General features: G+C 39.8%; 1 protein-coding gene and 1 pseudogene across 1 annotated transcript; both read right to left on the bottom strand.

Moving 5' to 3' along the window:
• Positions 1-957: 957 nt before the first annotated feature.
• Positions 958-2,049, bottom strand: LOC132646078 (speckle-type POZ protein-like). The gene has a single exon (XM_060363326.1). It carries the CDS (start codon positions 2,041-2,043, stop codon positions 958-960), a length of 1,086 nt encoding a protein of 361 aa, XP_060219309.1. The 5' UTR covers positions 2,044-2,049.
• Positions 2,050-9,852: 7,803 nt separating this feature from the next.
• LOC110544877 (speckle-type POZ protein-like) lies at positions 9,853-10,951 on the bottom strand (annotated as a pseudogene).
• Between the last annotated feature and the right edge of the window lie 9,343 nt (positions 10,952-20,294).

Here is a 20,294-nt window from a genome sequence, read left to right as displayed (position 1 = left end):
TTTCAAAGGCTCTCTGTGGTAGGCTCCTGTCTTGTTACTTGATTTCACTTTTTTTTCTGATGTCTGCCTCATTTCCTTTCTGAATGAGGATTGATCATCTTATGATGTAAAGTCAAGTAGGTAAGTAATGAATGAAAGAAGAAAAAATGAGTTGCAGCAGTAGACACTGAGTGATAAGAAAGAGGAGAAAGGGTTTTAATACACCTGGGGCACTGAGGAGTCTGCACAAACCTCCACAGCTGAGCAGACCTTGATGCACTGAACTTGACTTCCCTAAACAAAGAAACCACGAAAACACACAATGAACTTCATCATTTTTTTTCATTTTTCATTTTATTTGCAAGGTATTGTATACAGAAAGGTATATGCCCATGGACACAAGAAAGTCTCTCTGACCCTGTGTATATCCAGTTAATCATGGTTGAAACCTCTCCTGTCTTTGCTTCGAAGTGTCCAGGTGTCCTCTGCAAGAGCAACAGGTGCTCTTCCCAATGAAGTTATCCCTTCAGTCCTTACAACCTGAGCTTAAAAAAAAAAAGTCTGTCCCTTCTCGTATCATTACAGGTTCATTTTTATTTTTCCCTTTGCTCTGAGCCCCTGATCATGGGTTCTGCTCAGTCCAATCCAGACATGTCTCAGCCCAAAGAAACACTGTTGAGATGCATTTGTTGCAATCAACTAAGTTCAAACTCAGTTTCCAACTCATTTGACAACTATCACATCAGTACAGCAACAAGGTAGATTTGAGGTAGAATAAGCAAGATCCCAGGGCTGTCCATCTGAATAGCATTCTACCTTCTTCCCCGGGGTCTTAAATCCTCAGCCATGACGCTCTCCTTCCCAAGATTCAATGTAAATGCCGCACTAATACCATAGTCTACCTGGGAGTTGCTGGTAACAATAGTGGCTGCTACTTCAGGAAGACAGGTGTAGGTCACAAGGAAGCATTGCTAACATCTAACTCTTCAGGCCTTTGAGAGGGGGTTGCAGGAAAAGCCTCTGTGCAGAAGCCAGGGCGTGGAATGCTTCAGCCAGCAACTGGGGATGGAAATCCACCATGACCTTCCACCCGGAAGTCTCAGAGACCTCAGAAGCATGAAGTGTAATGAAATCCAATGCCTGCATTTTCAGCTGCTCTGCACTGTGGAGGTCAGCCAGGATGAGAGTGTGAGCAGCATTCTCCACTGAGAGGTCCCTGCAGAGGGCATCCACACACATGACCTTCAAGCGCTCCAGGCCATACCTGTCAGCAGCTGCCAGCACACCAGTGGCCATGGTGTGGAGGTTTGGTGCCTTCCCCGTGTAAATGAAGCCCATCATCTCCTTGAAGACTTGAGGCTCCAGGTCCTTGATCTCAACTCTGTTCTTCTGCCTCTCCTCCATGTCATCTTTAAACATGGCTCTGAAAACTGGAGGTCGAGCTGCTAAGATGGCCTTGTGAGCCCAGAATTCCTGACCAGATACCAAGAAACAGCAGTCTGTGAATCGGGAATTCTTCCACAGTGCTCCTAGCTCATCTGTCAAAGTGCAGCTTGGAACCTTGATTGCTGATATCATGTTCTGTCCTGGAGTGCTGCAGTAGTCTTGAACCACATACACATCACACAGGAGGGTCAAGTGGTCCTCAGGAAGAAGGTGTTCTGCCTGGGACAACAGGAAATCTCTAAGGATGAATTTTTTGAATCCCCAGCCACCACCAGGCACAAACCTAAAGACAATTTGGCTCCATAGTCCTAGGCATTTCTCTCCTTCGGCATTTATGATCCAAAAGTGGAACTTCGCCCAAACAGGGCTTTTTGGACAGCGGAGTAAGAGTAGATGAACTGACACGTAATCTTTGCTATCTTTATTGCTCCCAGTGGGGTTTACACTCAAACGCCAGTGCAGTTTGTCATTGGCTCCTGATGAGAAAGTCGCACTTTCAATGGTTTCCCTCATTTCCTCCATGCAAAAGGAGAAGTTGCTTATGGTCCACCTGAAGGAAAATGTCTGGACGGTGATCTGTGTGGAGCCCCAGCTCTCAGCTACCAAGTTGTCAGACATTTCTCCTGGAGGTAGCTTAGAAGTTAAACTGGACCAGAAAAACAAACAAATAAACAAACAAACAAACAAACAAACAAACACACAAAAAGAGTTAGGATTTCTTATGTCTTTACCATGAATGACAAAATTATAGATAATTATTAAAGTTTAGTTTCAAATTCTCCTAGGTTCCCTTTTCTATGACTTTGGACATTTGTATCTCTCTGAAAATATTTATCTAGACTTGAACATTAGTCAGAGAAGTTAGCACCAGCCACTAGCCACTGCTAAATTGTTTGTGTGTGTGTGTGGTGTATCTTGACACTTAGGTCAATAATAACTAGATTTAGCTTTCATATCCAACTTCTGAAGAATGGAAAATATTAGAGACTCTCATTTCATTCATGTGGTTTCAGTTGGGGTCCTGTAGAGTAACAATGTACAGAATGAACTTCTCTATATACATACAGAAAGAGGAATTATGACAATGACTTACAAACTGCAGTCCAGCTAATCCCACAATAGTTAAAGCCAGTACTTACTTAATCCAAAAGTCTAGAAGTCTCAGGTGTCTTCAGTATATATGCTGGACTTCTGAACAAGTAGGCTCTACTGCCAGTGAAGTGATCCACTTGCTATCAAGTTGAGGGCAAGCAGGCAAAGAACCAGAGTTTCCCTCTTCATGTGCTTGTATAGGCTTATAGTAGATGGCGTGGCCCAATTAGAGGTGTGTCTTGTAGCCCCAAGATCTGGATTAAAGTTGTGTGTGTTTTCCTACTGCAAAAATCTGCATTTGAACTGGGTCTACCTAATTCATGTCAAGCAAAATTCTTCTAAAAGTTGTGCCCTGCTGTTTTGTATTTTACTAAGTTCCTGAAGTTGTCCTATTGGGAACATAAATGGACATCACAACTGTATTGAGCATACTTTGGTCAATATTCCATAAAAAGGATGAAGTCAGTCTCTGTCCAGATATTGTTTACACTTGTGACAGTGTTACACTCATCCCTTCATAATCAGGGAAGGGTGTTGTCTCTACCTTGTCAGAGGTCTGAGTCTTCACAGCATGGAAGACAAGAGGAAGATCTCGTATATGTTGTGCAGGAAGCAGAGCCATGAAGCTGTGAATGTGGGATTCTTTCTGCCTTTTATTCCAAACAGACCAGTAGTCTGTGTGATGGCTCCTCCCAGTTTTGTTAATGGTCTTATACTTTTCCCTCACAGAATCCTCCTTGGAAATACTTTCCCAGATCTAACTGAAGGTGTGGTTTATGACTATCTCGGAGGTTTTCAATTCAATCACAGAATTCAGGTACTCAACACCTCATGTTCTGCATTCTCCCTTGGTGAATTCAGTCTTCTTCAACCTTAGAACTGACGATTCCTCTGCTGGGCCTTAGTAGTAAGAGATTATTCAGGTTTCCAAAGGTGCAGCATATAGTCAACAGTACCCAAGATTGTGCTGTGTGATGTTTCCCATTCTGTAAAGTGATGTGTAAAATGGAACCTACATCTCTTTTTTCTGCTCAGTTCTTCACATCTTGGAGAGATTCACTCAGCTTACAGAACACAGAAATAGTTTCGGTGATTCAATCAGCTCAGCAGTTCCCAGCCTAGAACTCTTGTGAGTCTGGCTCCAATGTTGCTCATCCCTCAGTACAGCATAAATCAGTCAATTGGCTTTGATACTTTGACTTTTGGCTCCTCAGTTAGATTTCTAGAGTGTGTCTACTAAGTGGTTTCCAGGTGGCTTTAAGGTTAGGGTAACTGGTACTACTTTTCTCAAATCTGTCACTTGAATTTTTGCAGGTGATCAATTCAAGTCACCTCCTTTGTAAGCAATGTGCTCCTAATTTTGCCTCCTGTGCAGAGAAGAGCATGCCTCAGGAGAGTGGGAGCAGCCTCTTACAGGAGAGCTGCAATCCTCTGGAGCAGGAAGCTTGGGCTCTGATCATAAAGGTTCTCATTCTTTGAGTGAGAAAAGGGAAGGTGCACTTTGTGGGATGGTTCTCTTTGGGAAGTGAATGCCAAAGGAATTCAGGTTGTAATACCGCGATCATGGGACGCTCAGAGACTCCCATGAGATGACTCCATGCAAGAGAGCTTTATTAGAAGAGGGAGTGACCTCATCCAAGTCTCACTGACACAGCAGTAGAGAAGTGGGATCTTGAGCTCTGAGTGTGCAGGGTGTTTAAAGGGAAAGATTGCAAGCAGGAGCTTTGCTTGACGGCAAGTGGGGGGGGTGATCTGTTTCCATGACAGAAATTATGTGGGTTCATGCCTTGATGTTACAGGATTGAGTAAAAGCCATAGGGGAGAGGTGACTCTTTAAATAAGCACAATTGCCATTCTTCTAAACTACATCTGAAATTTTGGGGAGAATACTCCCAACTGATTCTCATAAATTATTGCCAGGGAGATTGTCTCTATTTTTTTAATAAACATTTATTCTGTGATATTTCCTGGAGGCCGTTGCTAGAAGAGCTAAATTTGTTTTCTGCCAGGGGCACATTGTGTGATATTTCCTGATACTTGAGTTCAGCCCCCAATCAAGATGGCTCCTCATTTCAAAATGGAGTCATTCAGGATAACTTTAACTCTTCATTTCCCACCCCCTTTCTTGTAAATAAACAGGCCAATCTTGGGCTCTTACATTCCATGGACAGATTTTAACTGGCAGTATTGGGTTCTCATTACCATCAACTGTAGTTTTTGCCTAATATATCCTAAGAACTTGTTAAGCAAGCATGATCCAAAACTGAACAAAAGAATTGCAGTATTGCAGTACTAGTTTCTGCTCCAGCTAAGTATGTCCCCAAGATAATAGCTAATGTCAGGGCCCCCCCTTTGACTTAGCATTTCAGCCTGTAGGTAGGATTTTGGGCCAGTGGTCTCTTCTTCTAAAATGTATTCAATGTGACAATAGGACCTTTGGCATCAGGGGCTAGGGAGGCTGAAATGCCAGCCAAAGCCTGGGAATGGGGTGGTCCTCAGAAGCCTCTGGTTAGTTGTTGATCTATCTGAGGAGGCAGTGAGCAATCAAGTCAGCTTCTAGCAAGTTCAGATGTCAGATGTCAGTTTGCAGTCTCAACCAGATGAAAATCTGCTGAGGCAAATTCAAACTAGACACAAAAACTAAAAATTGTCTAATAAATGCTAAAAGTTAGAGTTTGCGAAAGGAAATATATAAAAAGACTCAGAAAAATAAGATAAAACTGCATCCAATGGAATGAGTGCCAATTCTTCTTAGCTATTTCTTTAGCAAACTTTATAAAAATTTAAATGTGTCCATGGTCTGAAACTTTAACATTTTAATTGTAATCAGCACCAATGGAGCTTGGCCATTTTTTATACACTCAGCATTTACTTTTCATCCCCATCTCCATGTTACACTGAAAAGTTTGGCAGATATACATTAATGGCTTTAGTATTAAACTCTGAATGCTTGGGCTTTCCTTAACAAAACAACTAGAAGAAATAAATTTAAAATATTCCTAAATCCTGTATCAAAGTCTACCTCCAAAGTCACAGATATTCAAAATGCCATAGTAAAATCTCTGACTTTTTGGGTCAAATAAACATTTTGGACAGATAATCTGAGCATGATGAAATGCATCTTTAAGTCTATCTCCAGAAGACAACCAAGAGAAAATTAAAATCTCAAGATTGTGACTGGAAAATAAGCAGTCAGTGTTCCATCACTGTATCCCAATTTTATTAATCAATATTATAAGCCTATCCTTCTGAAATCTTATAACAATATAAGCATATCAATAGCAAAGAAGGGGGGAGAAATCTGAAACATTGCCTTAAAATATTTATTTAGAACCTTTCATTAATTTTTTAACTCTGAAACTTTTCTCCAGATCCTTAAATTTTATATAAATTTTATATCTTTTTATCCAACTATTTATAATAAAATAAACAACTAACATGAAGCCTGTAAGGAAGGCAAAACTGTTTCCCTTTTCAAATAAAAGGCCTACTACTGTGATGCCAGGTTCACTGGACCCTCAGAGACCACCAGGAGATGACTCAATGCAATTGCAAGAGAGCTTTATTACAAGAGCGATTAAACTCAGGACCCAAGTCTCACTAACACAGCAGTAGAGAAGTCGGACCCTGAGCTCTGAGTGAACAGGATTTTTAAAGGGAAAGTCTGTGATCAGGGTGTTCCATGGCAGCAAGCAGGGACCATAAGCCTTGCCTTTACAGAATTGGGTAAAGTTTAGCAGGGTGGGCTGACCTTTTCTGAGGCACACAATCACAATGGCTAAGGCAAATTATCACAATGGCTCTTTTTCTAAACCATATCTGTAACATTGGGAAGAATTTTCCCACCTGATTTCCAACCGATTCCCATTGATTATTGCCAGGGAGTTTGTCTCTATTTTCTATGAAGTATTTATTCTGTATTATTTCAATCAGATACAATACATAGAAGGGCTAGCAAATCTTACTCATCCTATGATTCTTTGCATATTACAATATAAAGCACATTACAGGTATTACAATCCTACAGGACAAGGAGTTGAAGAAAGGACCAATCGCACCTTCGAAGAGACGTTTATTAAACAAAAAGGAAAAGTAAAAAAAAAAAAAAAAAAACCCAGGGACAAACTAAATAATGCTTTGTTAATTCTAAATTTTCTTAATGTTTGGAAAAAAAGGATCAACAGCACCTGAGAGACACTGGGTTACTAAAAACAAACAAACAAACAAAAAAACCACAAAGAAACAAACAAAAAAACCACTGAAGATCTAGGTCAACCAATATACTTTAAGGATGCGGTAATAGGATGGAAATCTGCAATAGTTATGACATGGGGATCTGGTTAGGCTTATGTATCTACAGGGAATATCAAAATATGCTTACCAAAATAATTATATAGATTAGTTTTGACCAGAGAAAACCTCTCATCACCTGAGCCATGAGGGTCTTCACAAAGCAAAAAGCCCAAGTGATTCACTCCTGCAAACTTGTTCTGTTTTGTTTTGTTTTACCTCAATTACTGATTTTTCTAAAATTTGCATGCAAATCATTTTCAAGAGAGCTAGCCCAAAGGACAGACAACACAGAGACTGGACAGACAACACAGAGACTAGACACATCACAGAGACCAGACAACAGAAATAATGGACAACAAATATTCAGCTAGTTTTCATGGGACATGGCCAATATCCCAGATTTTCATAGGGTACTCAAAAGATATCTTTGCATATAGGATATTCCCATTCTCAAAAGGTGGGGAGGATGTTTTTGGTCATTTGATGTGTTACTTTGCCTAGGTATGAATTAATGTATATTGATAAAAATTTAAGGTTATTTTGTGAAAATTTAAGGTTATTTTGTATTGTATGTGGATAGAAATTTAAGGTTATTTTGTGTGACTATTGTATATTGATAGAAATTTAGGTTATTTTGTATGACTTTGGAAATGTAAAAGCTATTTTGTTTAATTATTATTTATTGATAGAAATTTAATGTAGTTTTGTTTGAGTGTTATTTGACATATAGTTCTAGTCTTATGGTTCCCATAATTATAATTATTCTTATTGTGTGTGGATTGTTAATGTAAAAGGTAAATATATATATATATATATATATTTTAAAACAGAAATAAATATGTGATGTGGAAGTTTCTGGTTTCCCTGAAGACTCAGTTTTGTCATGTGATGTTTTACTGCAAGTGGGGCACATGATGTTTTGCTCTAGGTTGGCTGGTGGGAGAGCATGTGATATTTTGCTCTGACCCCTAACATCAAGGGGTGTGACTTTGGGCAGCTGAGACCATCTCTGGGAGGACTCTGAGGAGAAGATATATATATATAGGTTCCCACACAGTGAGGCTTTGTTTTTTGGGTTGACGTGTGTGTCTGCACTCGTATTAGTGCTCTGACACTTGACTTTGAGGAGAGAAACATTCCAGAGAACTTCTCCAGGCAATTCAAGTGAGTCTTGCAGCTTTTTCTGACTTCATGTTGCTACTTGGTATTGATCTTTGGACTGGGCTGTTGGTATCCTAATAAATTTGTTTTGGTAACCCCCTACAGACCCATTGACCCTAATCAGGAGGAAGTAGACAGAAGAGGTCTACAGCCCTTTTCCCTTCTAATCTTCTACTGAGGATGGGGGTAGGGATTGAAAGAGCATTAAAGTTGTATGACAACCCCAAATAAAGTAGGTTTGGTGAAAAATCTAAGCCTACAAATCTGGGATTGGAATGATTACAGGTCTAGGTGCTGATTTCTGGATGCCTTTGTGAAGTAGTTCTGTTTCATGGTTTCTGTTTCCTCCCTAGATTTTTTAAATATAATTTTTTATTTATTACAGTTTATTCTCTTTGTATCCCAGCTGTAGCCTCCACCCTCAATCCTTCCCAATCCTTCCTTCTCTCCATCAATCATCTCCTCCCATGCCCCTTCCTCGGTCCACTGATAGGGGAGGACATCCTCCCCTGCCATCTGACCCTCGCCTATCAGGTCTCATCAGGACTGTCTTTCAAGGTCTTCCTCTGTGGCCAGGTCATGCTGAACCCCACTCCCTTACGGAGAGGTGATCAAAGAGCCAGCCACTGAGTTCATGTCAGAGACAGCCCCTGTTCCCCTTACTAAGGTGCACGTTTGGAGACTGAGCTACACAGGCTACACCTGTGCAAAGGTTTTAAGTTATCTTTATAAATGGAATCTGGTAGGTGTATCAGGCTCAGAAAAGACCACTGAGCACAGAATTTTTGATTCTGTTGTTTTCTTTTTGGAACTTCAGACACTTCCAGGTCTTTCTAGTTCCCCTTTCTTACATAAGATTGCCTGCACTCTGCCCAAAGTTTTTCTATCAGTCTTAGCATCTGCTTTAATACCCTGCCAGGTAGAGTCTTTCAAAGGCTCTCTGTGGTAGGCTCCTGTCTTGTTACTTGATTTCACTTTTTTTTCCGATGTCTGCCCCATTTCCTTTCTGAATGAGGATTGATCATCTTATGATGTAAAGTCAAGTAAGTAATGAATGAATGAAAGAAGGAAAAATGAGTTGCAGCAGTAGACACTGAGTGATAAGAAAGAGGAGAAAGGGTTTTAATACGCCTGGGGCACTGAGGAGTCTGCACAAACCTCCACAGCTGAGCAGACCTTGATGCACTAAACTTGTCTTCCCTAAACAAAGAAACCACGAAAACACACAATGAACTTCATCATTTTTTTCATTTTGCATTTTATTTGCAAGGTATTGTATACAGAAAGGTATATGCCCATGGATACAAGAAAGTCTCTCTGACCCTGTGTATATCCAGTTAATCATGGTTGAAACCTCTCCTGTCTTTGCTTCGAAGTGTCCAGGTGTCCTCTGCAAGAGCAACAGGTGCTCTTCCCAATGAAGGTATCCCTTCAGTCCTTACAACCTGAGCTTAAAAAAAAAAGTCTGTCCCTTCTCGTATCATTACAGGTTCATTTCTATTTTTCCCTTTGCTCTGAGCCCCTGATCATGGGTTCTCTTCAGTCCAATCCAGACATGTCTCAGCCCAAAGAACCACTGTTGAGATGCATTTGTTGCAATCAACTAAGTTCAAACTCAGTTTCCAACTCATTTGACAACTATCACATCAGTACAGCAACAAGGTAGATTTGAGGTAGAATAAGCAAGAACCCAGGGCTGTCCATCTGAATAGCATTCTACCTTCTTCCCCGGGGTCCTAAATCCTGAGCCATGACGCTCTCCTTCCCAAGATTCAATGTAAACGCCGCACTAATGCCATAGTCTACCTGGGAGTTGCTGGTAACAATAGTGGCTGCTACTTCAGGAAGACAGTTATAGGTCACAGGAAGCATTGCTAACATCTATCTCTTCAGGCGTTTGAGAGGGTGTTCCAGGAAAGGGCTCTGTGCAGAAGCCCGGGCGTGGAATGCTTCAGCCAGCAACTGGGGATGGAAATCCACCATGACCTTCCACCCGGAAGTCTCAGAGACCTCAGAAGCATGAAGTGTAATGAAATCCAGTGCCTGCATTTTCAGCTGCTCTGCATTTTCATACTGCTCTCATCCTGGAGGTCAGCCAGGATGAGAGTGTGAGCAGCATTCTCCACTGAGAGGTCCCTGCAGAGGGCATCCACACACATGACCTTCAAGCGCTCCAGGCCATACCTGTCAGCACACCAGTGGCCATATTGTGGAGGTTTGGTGCCTTCCCCGTGTAAATGAAGCCCATCATCTCCTTGAAGACTTGAGGCTCCAGGTCCTTGATCTCAACTCTGTTCTTCTGCCTCTCCTCCATGTCATCTTTAAACATGGCTCTGAAAACTGGAGGTCGAGCTGCTAAGATGGCCTTGTGAACCCAGAATTCCTGACCAGATACCAAGAAACAGCAGTCTGTGAATCGGGAATTCTTCCACAGTGCTCCTAGCTCATCTGTCAAAGTGCAGCTTGGAACCTTGATTGCCGTTATCATGTTCTGTCCTGGAGTGCTGCAGGAGTCTTGAACCACACACACATCACACAGGAGGGTCAGGTGGTCCTCAGGAAGAAGGTGTTCTGCCTGGGACAACAGGAAATCTCTAAGGATGAATTTTTTGAATCCTCAGCCACCACCAGGCACAAACCTAAAGACAATTTGGCTCCATAGTCCTAGGCATTTCTCTCCTTCGGCATTTATGATCCAAAAGTGGAACTTTGCCCAAACAGGGCTTTTTGGACAGCGGAGCAAGAGTAGATGAACTGACACGTAATCTTTGCTATCTTTATCGCTCCCAGTGGGGTTTACACTCAAACGCCAGTGCAGTTTGTCATTGGCTCCTGATGAGAAAGTCGCACTTTCAATGGTTTCCCTCATTTCCTCCATGCAAAAGGAGAAGTTGCTTATGGTCCACCTGAAGGAAAATGTCTGGACGGTGATCTGTGTGGAGCCCCAGCTCTCAGCTACCAAGTTGTCAGACATTTCTCCTGGAGGTAGCTTAGAAGTTAAACTGGACCAGAAAAAAAAAAAAACCAAAAAAACAAACAAACACACAAAAAGAGTTAGGATTTCTTATGTCTTTACCATGAATGACAAAATTATAGATAATTATTAATGTTTAGTTTCAAATTCTCCTAGGTTCCCCTTTCTATGACTTTGGACATTTGTATCTCTCTGAAAATATTTATCTAGACTTGAACATTAGTCAGAGAAGTTAGCACCAGCCACTAGCCACTGCTAAATTGTTTGTTTGTGTGTGTGTGTGTGTGTGTGTGTGTGTGTGTGTGGTGTATCTTGACACTTAGGTCAATAATAACTAGATTTAGCTTTCATATCCAACTTCTGAAGAATGGAAAATATTAGAGACTCTCATTTCATTCATGTGGTTTCAGTCGGGGTCTTGTAGAGTAACAATGTACAGAATGAACTTCTCTATATACATACAGAAAGAGGAATTATGACAATGACTTACAAACTGCAGTCCAGCTAATCCCACAATAGTTAAAGCCAGTACTTACTTAATCCAAAAGTCTAGAAGTCTCAGGTGTCTTCAGTATATATGCTGGACTTCTGAACAAGTAGGCTCAAATGCCAGTGAAGTGATCCACTTGCTATCAAGTTGAGGGCAAGCAGGCAAAGAACCAGAGTTTCCCTCTTCATGTGCTTATATAGGCTTATAGTAGAAGGCGTGGCCCAATTAGAGGTGTGTCTTGTAGCCCCAAGATCTGGATTAAAAGTGTGTGTGTTTTCCTACTGCAAAAATCTGCATTTGAACTGGGTCTACCTAATTCATGTCAAGCAAAATTCTTCTAAAAGTTGTGCCCTGCTGTTTTGTATTTTACTAAGTTCCTGAAGTTGTCCTATTGGGAACATAAATGGACATCACAACTGTATTGAGCATACTTTGGTCAATATTCCATAAAAAGGATGAAGTCAGTCTCTGTCCAGATATTGTTTACACTTGTGATAGTGTTACACTCATCCCTTCCAGGAACATAATCAGGGAAGGGTGTTGTCTCTACCTTGTCAGAGGTCTGAGTCTTCACAGCATGGAAGACAAGAGGAGATCTCGTATATGTTGTGCAGGAAGCAGAGCCATGAAGCTGTGAATGTGGGATTCTTTCTGCCTTTTATTTCAAACAGACCAGTAAGTAGTCTGTGTGATGGCTCCTCCCAGTTTTGTTAATGGTCTTATACTTTTCCCTCAGAGAATCCTCCTTGGAAATACTTTCCCAGATCTAACTGAAGGTGTGGTTTATGACTATCTCGGAGGTTTTCAATTCAATCACAGAATTCAGGTACTCAACACCTCATGTTCTGCATTCTCCCTTGGTGAATTCAGTCTTCTTCAACCTTAGAACTGACGATTCCTCTGCTGGGCCTTAGTAGTAAGAGATTATTCAGGTTTCCAAAGGTGCAGCATATAGTCAACAGTACCCAAGATTGTGCTGTGTGATGTTTCCCATTCTGTAAAGTGATGTGTAAAATGGAACCTACATCTCTTTTTTCTGCTCAGTTCTTAACATCTTGGAGAGATTCACTCAGCTTACAGAACACAGAAATAGTTTCTGTGATTCAATCAGCTCAGCAGTTCCCAGCCTAGAACTCTTGTGAGTCTGGCTCCAATGTTGCTCATCCCTCAGTACAGCATAAATCAGTCAATTGGCTTTGATACTTTGACTTTTGGCTCCTCAGTTAGATTTCTAGAGTGTGTCTACTAAGTGGTTTCCAGGTGGCTTTAAGGTTAGGGTAACTGGTACTCCTTTTCTCAAATCTGTCCCTTGAATTTTTGCAGGTGATCAATTCAAGTCACCTCCTTTGTAAGCAATGTGCTCCTAATTTTGCATCCTGTGCAGAGAAGAGCATGCCTCAGGAGAGTGGGAGCAGCCTCTTACAGGAGAGCTGCAATCCTCTGGAGCAGGAAGCTTGGGCTCTGATCATAAAGGTTCTCATTCTTTGAGTGAGAAAAGGGAAGGTGCACTTTGTGGGATGGTTCTCTTTGGGAAGTGAATGCCAAAGGAATTCAGGTTGTAATACCGCGATCATGGGACGCTCAGAGACTCCCATGAGATGACTCCATGCAAGAGAGCTTTATGAGAAGAGGGAGTGACCTCATCCAAGTCTCACTGACACAGCAGTAGAGAAGTGGGATCTTGAGCTCTGTGTGTGCAGGGTGTTTAAAGGGAAAGATTGCAAGCAGGAGCTTTGCTTGATGGCAAGCGGGGGCTGGGTGATCAGTTTCCATGACAGAAAGTATGTGGGTTCATGCCTTGATGTTATAGGATTGAGTAAAAGCCATAGGGGAGAGGTGACTCTTTAAATAAGCACAATTGCCATTCTTCTAAACTACATCTGAAATTTTGGGGAGAATACTCCCAACTGATTCTCATTAATTATTGCCAGGGAGATTGTCTCTATTTTTTTAATAAACATTTATTCTGTGATATTTCCTGGAGGCCATTGCTAGAAGAGCCAAATTTGTTTTCTGCCAGGTGCACATTGTGTGATATTTCCTGATACTTGAGTTCAGCCCCCAATCAAGATGGCTCCTCATTTCAAAATGGAGTCATTCAGGATAACTTTAACTCTTCATTTCTCACCCCCTTTCTTGTAAATAAAGAGGCCAATCTTGGGCTCTTACATTCCATGGACAGATTTTAACTGGCAGTATTGGGTTCTCATTACCATCAACTGTAGTTTTTGCCTAATATATCCTAAGAACTTGTTAAGCAAGCATGATCCAAAACTGAACAAAAGAATTGCAGTATTGCAGTACTAGTTTCTGCTCCAGCTAAGTATGTCCCCAAGATAATAGCTAATGTCAGGGCCCCCCTTTGACTTAGCATTTCAGCCTGTAGGTAGAATTTTGGGCCAGTGGTCTCTTCTTCTAAAATGTATTCAATGTGACAATAGGACCTTTGGCATCAGGGGCTAGGGAGGCTGAAATGCCAGCCAAAGCCTGGGAATGGGGTGGTCCTCAGAAGCCTCTGGTTAGTTGTTGATCTATCTGAGGAGGCAGTGAGCAATCAAGTCAGCTTCTAGCAAGTTCAGATGTCAGATGTCAGTTTGCAGTCTCAACCAGGTGAAAATCTGCTGAGGCAAATTCAAACTAGACACAAAAACTAAAAATTGTCTAATAAATGCTAAAAGTTAGAGTTTGCTAAAGGAAATAAATAAAAAGACTCAGAAAAATAAGATAAAACTGCATCCAATGGGAATGAGTGCCAATTCTTCTTAGCTATTTCTTTAGCAACCTTTATAAAAATTTAAATGTGTCCATGGTCTGAAACTTTAACATTTTAATTGTGGGTACAGCTGTTTGTAATCAGCACCAATGGAGCTTGGCCATTTTTTATACACTCAGCATTTACTTTTCGTCCCCATCTCCATGTTACACTGAAAAGTTTGGCAGATATACATTAATGGCTTTAGTATTAAACTCTGAATGCTTGGGCTTTCCTTAACAAAACAACTAGAAGAAATAAATTTAAAATATTCCTAAATCCTGTATCAAAGTCTACCTCCAAAGTCACAGATATTCAAAATGCCATAGTAAAATCTCTGACTTTTTGGGTCAAATAAACATTTTGGACAGATAATCTGAGCATGATGAAATGCATCTTTAAGTCTATCTCCAGAAGACAACCAAGAGAAAATTAAAATCTCAAGATTGTGACTGGAAAATAAGCAGTCAGTATTCCATCACTGTATCCCAATTTTATTAATCAATATTATAAGCCTATACTTCTGAAATCTTATAACAATATAAGCATATCAATAGCAGAGAAGGGGGGAGAAATCTGAAACATTGCCTTAAAATATTTATTTAGAACCTTTCATTAATTTTTTAACTCTGAAACTTTTCTCCAGATCCTTAAATTTTATATAAATTTTATATCTTTTTATCCAACTATTTATAATAAAATAAACAACTAACATGAAGCCTGTAAGGAAGGCAAAACTGTTTCCCTTTTCAAATAAAAGGCCTACTACTGTGATGCCAGGTTCACTGGACCCTCAGAGACCACCAGGAGATGACTCAATGCAATTGCAAGAGAGCTTTATTACAAGAGCGATTAAACTCAGGACCCAAGTCTCACTAACACAGCAGTAGAGAAGTCGGACCCTGAGCTCTGAGTGAACAGGATTTTTAAAGGGAAAGTCTGTGATCAGGGTGTTCCATGGCAGCAAGCAGGGACCATAAGCCTTGCCTTTACAGAATTGGGTAAAGTTTAGCAGGGTGGGCTGACCTTTTCTGAGGCACACAATCACAATGGCTAAGGCAAATTATCACAATGGCTCTTTTTCTAAACCATATCTGTAACATTGGGAAGAATTTTCCCACCTGATTTCCAACCGATTCCCATTGATTATTGCCAGGGAGTTTGTCTCTATTTTCTATGAAGTATTTATTCTGTATTATTTCAATCAGATACAATACATAGAAGGGCTAGCAAATCTTACTCATCCTATGATTCTTTGCATATTACAATATAAAGCACATTACAGGTATTACAATCCTACAGGACAAGGAGTTGAAGAAAGGACCAATCGCACCTTCGAAGAGACGTTTATTAAACAAAAAGGAAAAGTAAAAAAAAAAAAAAAACAAAAAAAAAAAAACCCAGGGACAAACTAAATAATGCTTTGTTAATTCTAAATTTTCTTAATGTTTGGAAAAAAAGGAACAACAGCACCTGAGAGACACTGGGTTACTAAAAACAAACAAACAAACAAAAAAACCCCAAAGAAACAAACAAAAAAACCACTGAAGATCTAGGTCAACCAATATACTTTAAGGATGCGGTAATAGGATGGAAATCTGCAATAGTTATGAGATGGGGATCTGGTTAGGCTTATGTATCTACAGGGAATGTCAAAATATGCTTACCAAAAAAATTATATAGATTAGTTTTGACCAGAAAAACCTCTCATCACCTGAGCCATGAGGGTCTTCACAAAGCAAATAGCCCAAGTGATTCACTCCTGCAAACTTGTTCTGTTTTGTTTTGTTTTACCTCAATTACTGATTTTTCTAAAATTTGCATGCAAATCATTTTCAAGAGGGCTAGCCCAAAGGACAGACAACACAGAGACTAGACACATCACAGAGACCAGAAAACAGAAATAATGGACAACAAATATTCAGCTAGCTTTCATGGGACATGGCCAATATCCCAGATTTTCATAGGGTACTCAAAAGATATCTTTGCATATAGGATATTCCCATTCTCAGAAGGTGGGGAGGATGTTTTTGGTCATTTGATGTGTTACTTTGCCTAGGTATGAATTAATGTATATTGATAAAAATTTAAGGTTATTTTGTGAAAATTTAAGGTTATTTTGTATTGTATGTGGATAGAAATTTAAGGTTATTTTGTGTGACTATTGTATATTGATAGAAATTTAGGTTATTTTGTATGACTTTGGAAATGTAAAAGCTATTTTGTTTAATTATTATTTATTGATAGAAATTTAATGTAGTTTTGTTTGAGTGTTATTTGACATATAGTTCTAGTCTTATGGTTCCCATAATTATAATTATTCTTATTGTGTGTGGATTGTTAATGTAAAAGGTATATATATATATATATATATATATATATTTTAAAACAGAAATAAATATGTGATGTGGAAGTTTCTGGTTTCCCTGAAGACTCAGTTTTGTCATGTGATGTTTTACTGCAAGTGGGGCACATGATGTTTTGCTCTAGGTTGGCTGGTGGGAGAGCATGTGATATTTTGCTCTGACCCCTAACATGCAAGGGGTGTGACTTTGGGCAGCTGAGACCATCTCTGGGAGGACTCTGAGGAGAAGATATATATATATATAGGTTCCCACACAGTGAGGCTTCGTTTTTTTGGGTTGACGTGTCTGCACTGGTATTAGTGCTCTGACACTTGACTTTGAGGAGAGAAACATTCCAGAGAACTTCTCCAGGCAATTCAAGTGAGTCTTGCAGCTTTTTCTGACTTCATGTTGCTACTTGGTATTGATCTTTGGACTGGGCTGTTGGTATCCTAATAAAGTTGTTTTGGTAATCCCCTACAGACCCATTGACCCTAATCAGGAGGAAGTAGACAGAAGAGGTCTACAGAATTTTCCCACCTAATTTCCAACTAATTCCCATTGTTTATTGCTATGGAGTTTGTCTCTATTTTCTATGAAGTGTTCATTCTCTATTATTTCAATCAGATACAATACATAGAAGGGCTAGCAAATCTTACTCATCCTATGATATTGCATTAAGACTGAACAGCAAAAAAGCATAAAGGATAAAAGTTTCATTTAGCACTAAATGGAAAACTAAACACAGCTGTCAACCTTAGCAGAGGTGGACAGTTCTGGCCATTTCAAACCTATTGGCCTGAAAGAAACAGGATTAAATCATCTATATAGGAACTGGCAACCAGTGATATATTTTTATAATAACTAACAAGGACTTGAATATACCCCTATATAACCCTGGGCTAACATAGAGCTGCAAAGAAGAACAAAACAACAACAACAACAAGAACAACCCATTTTGTTTGGAAGAAACATTAGTCTTTTAAATGAAGAGCAACATATCTTACAGTTCTCTCTCAGATCATGCTTGCAGGTATGAAAAAACAAAGCAAATACAGTTCATACCTTCTATAACATTCCATAATACCTTCAGGTTAGTCTTTCCCCAGCCCAGTTCTTTTTATTTTAAGATATTTTTCTTGATTTTCAGACCATGTAAAAGTTTTCATCAGAACTGTTTTCGTTATTTTATCATTCTGATATAATACATTATAAACACTGTGATTTTTTAATTGACTCAAATTGTATGGCTTGGTTTCATTTGGTAAATTAACAAAATAAATACCAAAATCTTTTGTCCTTCCCCAAAGTATTGAGAATGTGTTCCAAGTTCTCTATTTGAATGCCCAAGGTCATTGTCTAAAATGCCTGATGAACTTTAAAATGTTTTATTGCCTTAAACATAATTTAAACCATAAATTGATTTTTGCAATATCAAAATAAAGTACCCTTTTAAGGAATGAAGTCACAAAGTATAACCATAATTTTAAAAGTCAAAACCAAATTTTATCAATGCAGACAATTTAATATTTTTTATTTTATTATTATTATTAGTTACATTTTATTAACTCTGTATCCCAGCTGTATCCTGCTCCCTAATTCTCTCCCAAACCCTCCCTCTCTCATCTCCTCCCTGCCCATTTACAAGTCCACTGATTGGGGAGGACCTCCTCCTCCTCTCCTCCTTCTTTTTTTTTTTTGACTGAAAACATTTAGTAACATATAAAAGCCAAAGTAAAGATTTTAATTGTATTTCTTTACAAGAACAAGGAAAAAACCAGATAAGGTGAAACACTAAATCTATTCTCAATAAGTTCTAAAAGAGTACAGTACCTAGGAATAAACAGTCTCCAATCCCTCCCTCCCTCATTTCCTCCCTGCCCGTTTCCAAGTCCACTGCTTGGGGAAGACCTCCTCCCCTTTCATCTGACCCTGTTTTATCAGGTATCTTCAGGACTGGCTGCAAAGTCCTCCTCTTTGGCCTAGCAGGATTGCTCCTCCCTGAGGGGTGGGGAGGTCAAAGAGCCTGCCATTGAGTTCCTGTCAGAAATAGTTCCTGTTCCCCTTACTATGGGAAACCAATTGGTTACTGAGTTACCACGGGCTTCATCCAAGCAGAGGTTATAGATTATATCCATACATAGTCCTTGAAGGAGTGTCAGTCTCATAAAAGTCCCATGTGCCCAGATATATTTGGTCCTTGTGGAGCTCCTACCCTTTCCACGTGATACAAACTCCCCTTCTTTCATATGATTTCCTACACTCTGCCAAAGGCTTGGTTATGAGTCTTAGTATCTGCTTTGATACACTGCTAGGTAGAGTCTTTCAGAGGCCCTTTGTGGTGGGTTCCTGTCCTGTTACTTGTTTTCTCCTAAGTCCAATGCACCTCCCATTTGTCTTTCTAAGTGAGGATTGATCATCTTGCCCCGGATCCTCTTTCTTGTTTATCTTCTTTAGGTGTATAGATTTCATTATGTTTATCATATCTTATAGGACGATATGAGTGAGTACCATGTCTGTCTTTCTCCTTCTGGAATACCTACTCAGAATGATATTTTCCAGATCCCACCATTTGCCTGCAAATTTCATGATTTCCTCGTTTTTGATTGCTGAGTAGTATCCCATTGTGTAAAAATGCCACAATTTCTGTATCCATTCCTCCGTTGATGGACCTCTGGGTTGTTTCCAGGTTCAGGCTATTACAAATAAAGCTGCTAAAACATGGTGGAGTAAATGTCCTTGTTGTGTACTTGAACAAATTTTGGGTATATGCCTAGGAGTGGTATAGCTGGATCTTTAGGAAACACTATTCCTAATTGTCTGAGAAAGTGCCAGATTGACTTCCAAGGTGGTTGTACCAGTTTACATTCCCAGCAGCAGTGGAGTTGGGTTCCCCTTTCTCCACAACCTCTCTAGTATGTGTTGTTACTTGAGTTATTAATCTTAGCCATTCTGATGAATGTAAGGTGAAATCTCAGGGTGGTTTTGATTTGCAACTCCCTGATGGCTAAGGATGTTGAGCATCTCTTTAAGTGTTTCTCTGCCATTCTATCTTCCTCTACAGTAAATTCTCTGTTTAGCTCTGTATAAGCTCCGTACCCCATATTTTTTTAATTGGAGTACTTGATTTCTTGCTTTTTAACTTTCTTAGTTCTTTATACATGCCGGATATCAGCCCTCTGTCAGATACAGGTTTGGCAAAGATCCTTTTCCATTCTGTAGGCTGTTCTTTTGTTTTGACAACAGTGTGTTTTGCTTTACAGAAGCTTTTCAGTCAGGAGGTCCCATTTATTGATTGTTGCTCTTTGAGCTTGTGCTGTTGGTGTTCTGTTCAAGAAGTTGTCTCCTGTGCCAATGAGTTCTAGGCTGTTCCCTACTTTTTCTTCTAACCAATTTAAAATATCTGGTTTTATGTTGAGGTCTTTGATCCACTTGGACTTTAGTTTTGTGCAGGGTGATAAATATGGATCTATTTTCATTTTTTGGCATGTAGACATCCAGTTGGACCAGCACCATTTGTTGAAGATGAATGGTTTTGGCTTCTTTGTCAAAAATCAAGTATTCATAGGTGTGTGGGTTTATTTCTGGGTCTTCTATTCAGTTCCGTAGATCCTCCTTTCAGTTTCTATGCCAATACCATGAAGTCTATATTACTATTGCTCTGTAGTACAGCTTGAGTTCAGGGATGGAGATACCTCCAGATGATCTCTTGTTGTACAGGATCGTGTTAGAGATTCTGGGTTTTTTTGTTTCTCCATATGA

This window comes from Meriones unguiculatus, chromosome 10, assembly GCF_030254825.1.
Source record: "Meriones unguiculatus strain TT.TT164.6M chromosome 10, Bangor_MerUng_6.1, whole genome shotgun sequence".
NCBI lineage: Eukaryota > Metazoa > Chordata > Mammalia > Rodentia > Muridae > Meriones > Meriones unguiculatus.
The sequence above is the reverse complement of the archived record's forward strand: the minus strand, read 5'-3'. Positions and strand labels throughout refer to the sequence as shown.